At 49.7% G+C, this 9,925-nt stretch overlaps 1 protein-coding gene across 1 annotated transcript in view; it reads left to right on the forward strand.

Annotated features, from left to right (window-relative positions):
- The window catches only part of MYO18B (myosin XVIIIB), a 368,096-nt gene extending 358,263 nt beyond the window's left edge, over positions 1-9,833 (forward strand). The window contains exon 40 of the mRNA XM_007947984.1: positions 8,624-9,833. Coding sequence (XP_007946175.1) covers positions 8,624-9,833 — 1,210 coding nt within the window. The remainder of the gene's footprint in view (positions 1-8,623) is intronic.
- The last annotated feature ends 92 nt before the right edge of the window (positions 9,834-9,925 follow it).

Here is a 9,925-nt window from a genome sequence, read left to right on the forward strand (position 1 = left end):
TGACATGGGGTAGGAAGGATCTCTTTCTCCTCCTTGGAGTGTTCCTCTACCTCTCACCAACAACCAAATCCTACCCCTCTTTCAAATCCTGGCTTATCCCCACTGCCTCCAGAAAGGCTGTACCAATTTCTCCAGCACCTGCTTGTCTCTCCCACATCACATCCTGTTGCACTTACACCCATGGTTCTGTTGACCTCTTGCCCTGCTGACCTTTCTTTACGGGTTTGCCCAGACTCCAGAACTACTGTGTGAGCCCCGGGAGGGAAGGCAACCCATCTTACTGCTCGAGCTCAGCCTGGCATTGTATGTACTCAGGACACCCCGGGTGAGAGTCTCTGCTCTCCTGCCTCCTGAGCAGACTCACTTTCTCATCAGTTAAATGGGAGAATAAAGGATGGGAGAGGATAAAGATGAGGTAGCTTGGCTTTTGGAATTGGACTCCTTGGTTAAATCCATGTTCTTCCATTTATTAGATGGCAAATTGTTTATCCTTTCTCAGCCTCATTTATGAAATAAGAAGATGACAGTGGTGTCACTCCAGAGGATTGACGTGAAGATAAAACTGAGCGATACCTGCAAAGCTTAAAGGCACAATATATGGTAACGGGTACTGGGTGAAATTGACCTGAGTGCCGTAACAAGTGCCTCATGTTCTCTACTGCAGCGTGTCCTCCTGGACACCAGATCAACTTCTTTTACAGTTGATAAACTAGTGTGTTGGATTCAGAATCACAGAACCTTCAGGCCATCTTAAAAGGACATCTGGCTTCCCATCCCATGCTTTGCCAGGATTAAAGGACATCGATACATTTTTAATTTTCCCTTTGATTTCAGGGTGTGGGTGAAAAATGGGGGTGACAGCATGCCTCTGGAGATGATTCATGGGGTCATTAATTGTGCCTTGAGTTTCCTGCAGAAACAGTTGGTCCAGGCTCTGCCCTGACACAGCCCTGGGGATGATATTTTTCACTGTGTGATTATGTCCAGTGACAGTGATACCAGTGTTTTGGAGGCAGACGCCCCTTTTCTTGCTCATTGTGTCTCAGTGGGTTTGGAAGAACAGATATACATAGATGTGGGTTCAGCCAGTTGAGGTTTCACGTGCCGCGTTCCTGGCTCCTGACAGCCAGTGATGTGCCAGGCAGGTGAGGGGTGGAGAAGGGGAGGGCTTCAGATTTGGCCAGCCAGGGCCTAGAGCCAAGCCCTGCCATTCAGCACTGTCACCTGGCAAATGGTTTTTCACCAAAGAGCCTGTTTCCTCATCTGCAAGATGGGGCAATGATTCTGATCCTGATGAGAGGATGTACAGGCAGTCCGTGAATTACGAACATCTGACTTGCCCTTTAATGTTATGTAAACTTGCCCTCACTTTGAAACAGTTGAACCAACTTCTGCTCCTAGCAAATTCTTTATCACAGTCACCTCACCTGCCTCATGTACAGCTTTTAAATCATCATGAAGCCTTCAAGCCTTCTCTCTCTGTAGAAGACTGTATAAAGTTAGGCTGAAGAACCATATTCACCTGGTCTGACTTACCTATGGATTCTTAAAGACACAGTTATGAAAAGATGTCGTTTGTAACCTGGGTTCTGCCTGTATACGAAATGCATAGTAAGCTCATTTCATTCATTTGACCAATATTTGTGGATCATCAACTACTGTGACAGGCACTTGAGATAAAACAATGGGGCTTTGTTCCTGGGGCAGCCTGGGTGTGGTCCAAGCAGGAGAAACTGGCTTGTTCTGAGGCTGAGCTAACCACCTCCATCTCTAGGTCCTTTTCCTGCATTGCTCAGACAGGCTTATGCCATGTCCATGTGTGCATTAGAGTTGATTCTGACACTTCATGACACCGTGTGACAGAGTAGAACTGCCCCATAGGGTTTCCTAGGCTATGATTCTTACAGGAGCAGATTGCCAGGTCTTTGCCTCCTGTGGAGCCCCCAGTGGGTTCGAACCACTGACCTTTTGGTTAGCAGCTGAGCCCTTCACCATTGTGCCACCAGGGCTCCTTTGGCTAATGCATAGGAGTGTTATGTTTGAACATCTGCTCTCAACCTGGGTCCTTCCCAATGAACGAGTCATTAGGAAAATGAAACAAGCATTAAGATTTTAAAACATGTATGCACATAATAACGACGACAAATGTATTAGTAGTAATGTTTTGAAATGAACAAGTAATATATGAAAAGTGTAAGATTTTTAAGGAGCTCTTGTGGTGCAATGGGTAAGACAGTTTGGCTGCTAGCCAGAAGGTCAGTGGTTCAAACCCACCAGCTGCTCTGTGGGAAGAAGATGAGGCAGTCTGCTTCCATAAAGACTTACAGCCTTGGGAACCCAAGGGAGGTCACTATGAGTGGAAATCAACTCGATGGCAGTGGGTTTGGTTTGGGTTTTCTAAGACTTTTAAACATCTATTTATTAGCAGCAATGTTCTGAAATGAGGAAGGGATAAATAAATGGGAGAAGGGATAAAAAGTCTAACTGCGGCATCCTTTGCCTTTGCTGTGGGTGAGTAAAGGTGTAACTCATGGGAACTCTGAGTGTACCACACACTCATGTCTAATTGCTCAGGGCTCTGTTAAGATAGGATGTTATTGTTACCATTCTTCCAGCTGAACAAGTTGGAGCTCCAAAAGATGTCTGGCTAGGGAGGGAGAGAATCAGGATTTGAACCCAAGCCTCTGCCTCTGAAGCCCATTCCTATAGCCTTTCAGATTAGAAAAAGTGGAAATTTCAGTGTTTCTAAGTTTTTGTACCCCAGTTACCTAAGAAGCCTTCATAAATTTAGGCAACCAGTACTCAGAGTATTTTCAGCTATCTTCTCTTGTTCATTTAATCACTTAATCATCATTTCTTGGATATCTGTCATGAGCCAGACACTGGAACTTCACTCATCAGTTCAACAAAAATTTTTAAGCATCTACTATGTGCCAGGCACTGGAATGCCTCTCTGTTCAACACCTGTTTTGGGGCACATAACTATGCATTAGGGCACTGGAGATCCATGCATGTACTGAGGGCATATTTATTAGGTACCTACTATGTTCCAGGGCCCTGGAGCTTTATTCACTCATTCAACCCATGTTTATTGAGCACCTGCTGTGTGTAAGGACACTGTTCTAAACACCAGGGGTATAGCAGTGACTGAAGCACAAAACGCTGCCACTTCCTAGCTATATATGCTTAAGGTGGTCACCCATGTCTCTTGGCCTCAGAAGCTGTAGTCCCTCCCTCCCAGGGTTGCTGTAAAGCATATCATTGAACATGAGAGTCCACTCTATGAGGGCAGAAGGCTTGTCAGCTACTGACAAGAAGAGTATACAGTCTTCTACTGTATACTCCTGGCATCCAGCACAATGCCTGGCACACAGTAGGTGCCCAGCCCTGGGTAGCTATTGCGGTGACCATTGATGATCACCTCCATTTAATGATAGGAGCAGCCCCACCATCTTTGAGGCTCAATGCTCGAGCATTTCCCACTGGCTCCTTATCATGGCAGGTAGACTAGGAGGCCATTCCTCTCCAGGTAGACTGAGGAGCAGGCTGCAGAAATTCCCAAAGGGTTGTTAGAGTCTCTCCTTTGAGAGTGACAGTGCCTTGCCCAGCATTAGTCTACACCTGTCTCGCAGCCACTCAGACAGCCTTCCATCCATCATGGCTCTCCCTGGCCAAGGCTCCAGGAGCCCAGCGCCGTGATATGTTGATTAGCTGCTGTCTGTCCATCCTGTGGTACTAGTGGAGGCAGTTTCCAGGCATAGTCGAGCCATCTTGAGGGGACAGCTGAAAAAATGAGTCCCCCTCAGGCCACAGGATGAAGGCAGGTGGGATGTGTTTGAATTGTCCAAATCCAGGACAGAAATGAAGAGGAGCAGCCTGCCCCAGACAGCGGAACTGGGATCCCCACCCCAGAGCCTGCTGGAGGGAGTCTGAGTTCAGATTCAACTCTGCCGTCTGCACAGAAAGGAGGGGATGCAAAGAACGGGAAATAGAAAAGGAACTCAGAGATGGGGGGGCTCTCTGAGTGGTAGGCCCAGGAGGGAGCCATCAGCTGTACGGTGACTTCTTTTCCTTCCTCGTGCTCTCCCTCCTGCCTTCCCCCCCCCAATTCCCTCTCTCTGCCCCCACTCTGTTTCCTCTTCTCATCTCTTCTCCCTTGATCCTCATTCTGCCCCATGCCCTCTCCTCTCCAGCCCCCAGGAGTCAACTTTGCGTGGCTTGTATTCCTGTTTCAAGCCCATCAGCTTGGCTCCCAAGTCACTAAACCACTCCAGAAAGGTGGGGCCCAGCATGTGCCCCCCAAGTCATCCGGCCTAGGTGGGATTCAGTGGTCTAGTGACAGCCAGGCTGGGGACTGGCTTTCATACCTTTATGGAAAGTGCTGCTCCTGGTGGCCCTGAGCAGCAGAGCCGTGGTAAGGGGGGCTGAACCTCCTGGGGCTAGCAGAGCTGGGGGGACCTCCATGGTGTAGGCCCCATGAGCCTGTGCCCTATTGGGCCTGGGCCCTGGCACTCATAAGCTGGGCCCTCCGGATGCCTCACACCTGGACCGCTGACTGCCTCCCCCAGTCTCCAGCCTCTCCCACCTTTTTGTGTAAGATGAGGAGGTCAGATTCTCAGCTGCCACCTGCACAACTCTGCCACTGTCCTCTCTTCCTTTGGTCCCCCTCTTCCTTCTCCTCCATCTCCACCTCTGGTCTATTTCCACTTCCTCTCATGTCCCTCGTCCATTCTCACTTCAACTTCTTTCCTGTTTGTTTGGCTTCCTTTTCCTTCGCTCTTACTTCTCCTCTTCCTCCCACTTGCCTTTTCCCCCCACCACTTCTCTCATCCTACCAACTTCCTGTTTCTCATCCACTTGATTCAATTTGACCTCTCTTACTGAGCCTCCATTGTGCCCCCAGCACTGTGCTAACTCCAGGAGTAACAACAACAACAACAAAACGAACCTATTGCCATCAAGTCAGTTCTGACTCTTGGAGAGCCCACATACTGCAGAGTGGAACTGTTCTGTAAGGTTTTCTTTGCTGCTATCTTTATGGAAACAGGTTACCAGGCCTTTATTCCATTGGACCACTGGGTGAGTTCGAACTGCCAACCTTTAGGTTAGTAGTCAAGTGCAAATCGTTTGCTCCACCAGGGTTCACTCCAGGTATGTGGAGACAAGAGCAGGCAAGAGCCCAGCACAGGTACAAGGTCTGCAATTTCCCTACTTCCTCTGCTTTTGCTCCTTTCTTTTCCTCCCTCCTGTGCTATCCTTCCTCCTCTTTCTCCTCCTCCTCCTCCCCCTGCAGCTCCTCCTGCCTCCCTTTCCTTGGGCCTCATCTCAGCATCTGGAGCCAGTAGTGGGGGTGGAAGCTGGGGCAAGTAGGATGGCAGAGCCCCAAGAGATTCAGCCAAAGGAATCCTCACTGCTGCCGTCCCCACATGGCAGGCGATGGATGAGACCTAGCGCACAAGACACATCCATCATGCCCACCTCCTTTCAGGGCCTAGACAGGACGGGAATGACTTTTGTCAGCTCTGCGGTCACCCACTGCCCCTGGCAGCTCCAAGCTGTTTATTAAAAAATACAAAAAAAAAAAAGGAAGTGTGTGAAAGCCATCTTGCCATGTATTAGGGGAACAATTCCAAAGCAATGATGTTGACAAACACACCTTCAGGTAATCATAAAGGAGCCCTCCAGCTCCATCCCCAGCCTGTGTCCAGCTGGTGACGGAGATGGGAGGTGACAGCCACAAAATGGGAAAGCAGGCAGCTGCTCTGGGAAAATTGGGTGGCTTTTGTCTGAGTGTATTGAGGCTAATCCCTCTTCCTAGAAATGACACGAGGCAAGGTCACCAGCCTCTTCATTCTTCTGTCCTCTGTCTCGGCACTTCAGTGGAGCCTTTAATTGTGGCAAGTGGTGGGTTAGAGATTCAAAGAGTATTAGCAGCTAATAATGATGACTATTACCTGTTAATTATTAATGGTTGATAACCAGGAATGATTGGTTATTAATGATTAGTCATAGATGTTAACCACTGTTTGAGCAATTATCTGTGCCAAGGGCTTTTGGTTTTTCGTTCTCCCAGTGGGTGGTACGGTGGTTTGCACATGACTGCTAACCTCAAGGTTGCCATTTCAGACCAACTCAGCAGCACCATGGAAGGCCTCCCTGTCTGGTTCCATAAAGGTTACAGTTGAGAAAACCCTGTGGAGCACAGTTCTACTGTGTAACTCATGGAGTCATCATGAGTCAAAATCTTCTCTACAGCAGTGGGTTTGTTTTTGGTTTTAGCCTCCCAATGAGGTAGGTGCTAGGACCCAGGGGTGAGAGGTAGGAAAAAGGAGTTCTGGTGGCACAGTGCCTACTAGCCATTTGACTACTAGCCAGAAGGTTGGCAGTTCAAACCCACCGCCACTCCAAGGAAGGAAGACAGTGCAATCTCTCTTTCTTTTTTTTTTTTAAATTGTGATTTGGGTGAAAGTTTGTAGAGCAAATCCACTTTGCATACATCAGTTCGCATATACTTGGTCTCATGACATAGACTACAATTTCCCACAATGCAACAGCTCCCCTCCCACTTCCTCCCCATAGTTACCTCTTCCCTGTGTCCTTCCCTCCCATGCATTCCTGCCCCCTGAGCTCTCTCCCTGTGCATACACAGCCCTTCTATTCTATTCTATTCTCGTTCTCTCCTTCCATAAAGATTTACCACCTCAGAAACCCAGTGAGGGTTGCTGTGAGTCAGAATCAACTCGATGGCAATAGGTTTGTCTTTTGGTTTTGGCATGTCGCAGGGGACCAGGGCAGCTGGATTATTGAGAACAAGAGGGCAGCTCAGAAGATGTGAGCTTGGAGAGGGAGATGGGGGACAAACCAAGACAAGACAAAGCATGGTGGCGATGAGTGATGATTTGAATATGTGGGAGCTCAGTGCACCACCACCTTGACACCTATGGTCCCCTCCTCATCCCCAGACCATCTGTCCTCTTCACCTACTGGTACAGTGAATAAGGAGAAGCACATGAGCACAGCCACCCCTGTCCATCACTCACAATACCCTTTAGTGAGTCCAGTACGGTGACATCCCAAAGGTCCCAAGTCTGAGGAGGCTCCCACAAGCTCTGGAGCAAGAGGACAGTTGAAGCTCTAGCTTCCAGGAGTTCTAGGCCCCTCCCCATGTCCCTGGAAGAGACCCTATGATCCTATACCCATCTGTACCCTCCTCTTTCCTCCTGGGCATCACCTCCAGGGGTCTTTAGCTTGCTTCCTTCCAGAATCAAGAGCCCACCCAGACATCAAAGGCATTTAGTTCTTTTTCCTTCTAAGCAGTCATGTGTGATTGTAGGTGGTGTTGTCATCGTTAGATGCTGTTGAGTCAATTCCGATCCTAGTGACCATGCGACAGAGCAGAACTGCCCTGTAGGGTTTCCTAGGCTGTCATCTTACAAGACCAGATCATCAGGGTTCGAACTGCTGACCTTTCAGTTAGCAGCCAAGCTCTCAACCATTGCATCACCAGGGCTCCTTTGATTGCATGTAGGGGTGGGATATCAAATGGGACTTAATAAGAAGGCTTCCTCTAAGTCTTGTACCAGAATCCCAGCCACTCTATGTGTAGATGGCTAAGCCCTGCATTTGTCCATGGTATGGCACCCATCCGTGCAGGCAGCCACATGGCCTTCATGACTGGAAACCTGAATGGGCATTGCTTCAGCTTTCAATTGGCTCTGAGTCTTCGGCTTTGTCTGGCAGGCCAGAACTCTGACAACTGGCACCCCCCCCCTTTTTTTTGTAAATTAGAATTTTGCTGGTGGGTGGGAAGGGGGGCATTTCTCTTTGAGGGAGTCGAGGGAGAACATAGGGATTTTATGTATCAAAGGGAAGGTTGGGGGGCTCCAGTCTCTCGCATTTCAAGGACACCCTCAATCTTAACAGTCTGTCATTTTTGCCCTATGGTGAGGCTCCCGCTTTTCAGAGGGCACGTGCATTTGGCTCAGCTGCTACAAACTCCCTGTGCACAAGAGCCAAGCCTGAGGTAATCCCAGAATAGACACCGTCTGTCCTCTTGTGTGTAGTCTTAGTTTCAAGTTGATTCCTTGTAAATTTTTCCCTTTTGGGGAACCATTTTCAGCCCCACCTCATGAAACAACGGGGGGTGTCATAGAGCATGCCTGCTGAGACATACCTTTGGGTCATCAACTCTCAGAACCCCTGCTTGGTGGGACTATCTTCTGGGCTCCACCCTAAATAAATTATAACCCCCTGGAGGCTCTCCTCGAGTCTTTAAGGAGCAGATTACTTATGTCACAGTAGGATCCAGGATGATACGTCCTATCATATCAGATGCAGTGGTTCATAAGTCTAAGTCATCTGTCCTTGTGGCAGTTTTAATCTCCTTAAATTACTTAGCTGGCTTTAATTATAGACAGAAATTGCATTTCAGAAAGCAACAAGAAATCATTTCTATAACCCAAATTTGCACATTATATCATATGGCCCATTTGAGACTGCGGTAGGGACAGCATTTCCAAAGAAATACAGTACTAGGTCCTGTGCTTAGTGGCTCTATAACCCATCCCCAAAAGGTATGGATTGCCCAGCTTCTACTGATAGCATTTTTTTTCTCTTGTCACAGGATGAATAGAGAGGCTGGGGATGCTGAGAGGACCAGAGCAGTGTTGGCACCAAGTGGAGCCCGCTGCAAGACCCCTGGAGGCCAGTCACCCCTCTCCTTCCACCGGCAGAAGTCCCGCCATCTGGGGGATGGCGAAGGGTTTGGCACCCACAGGAGGAGCATGGAGCAGTTGGAAGCTCTGTCTTCCTCCCGGTCTTCACAGAGTAGAGACACATCCCCACTTCCCAGGGAAAAGCTGCCGAGCCCTTCGGCGGCCCTCTCTGAGTTCGTGGAAGGCCTCCGGAAGAAGCGAGCTCAGAGGGGACGGGGGTCCCCGCTGGGCCTGGAGGACTGGCCCACCCTCCCCATCTACCAGATCACTGGGGCATCCACACTGCGGAGAGGCAGGGCCAGGAGTGATGAGGGTGACCTCTCGCTGAGGGTTGGGGCAAAGTCAGCCCTGGAAATGGAGGGTGCTGCGGGGCTTCTGCGGTCCACCAGCTTGAAGTGCATCCCCTCTGACAGCATGGAGTCCACCACACTGCTGCCCGAGAAGCTGAAGACCCGGTTCAGTTCCTGCGAGTCCCTCATAGAGTCGGGATCAAGTTCAGAGAGGAAACTGAGCTCCTCGACCACACCCAGGGACCCTCTCTTGTCCCCCGTGTTGCGTCCTCGAAGGCCGTGTCTGGAATCCTCTCTGGATGACGCCAGCTGCCCAGAACTAGGGAAGGAGCCCCTTGTCTTCCAGAACCGCCAGTTCGCCCATCTTATGCCGGAACCTCCAGGCAGCGACCCGTTCAGCTGGAAGCTCCCAAGCCTCAACTATGAACGTAAGAGCAATGTGGATTTTGATGACTTCCTCCCAGCCATCCGAAAGCCTCAGACTCCCATTTCCTTGTCAGGAGTGGCCAAGGATAGACAAGACAGTTCACGGCTTTCCAGCGTCCACTTTGAGACGGAAGAGGCCAACCGCTCCTTTCTCCCGAGGATCAGCACTGCTTTGTCAAAGAGCCCAGAGCCCAAGGAAGACCCTGCTCATCTCTCTGACTCATCCTCATCCTCCGGCTCCATCCTGTCCTTCAAAAGTGCTGACAGCATCAAGAGCCGGCCGAGAACCCTGAGGCTCGAGGGTGATGGTGGGGAGCGCACATCGCCAGAGAACAGAGAGTCAGGGGCAGGGAGGAAAGCGGATGATGTTGAAAGCATCATGAAGAAGTACCTCCAGAAGTAGGAGCCAGTCAAGGTAAAAAAATATCAGGCTGGGGCCCTTCTGCCCAGTGCATCCAAGCCTGGTGGCTTTAAGGAAACCAGGTGCTGCTATTG

This window comes from Orycteropus afer, unplaced genomic scaffold (genome assembly GCF_000298275.1).
Source record: "Orycteropus afer afer isolate SDZICR_OR568_19922 unplaced genomic scaffold, OryAfe1.0 scaffold00197, whole genome shotgun sequence".
Taxonomy (NCBI): domain Eukaryota; kingdom Metazoa; phylum Chordata; class Mammalia; order Tubulidentata; family Orycteropodidae; genus Orycteropus; species Orycteropus afer.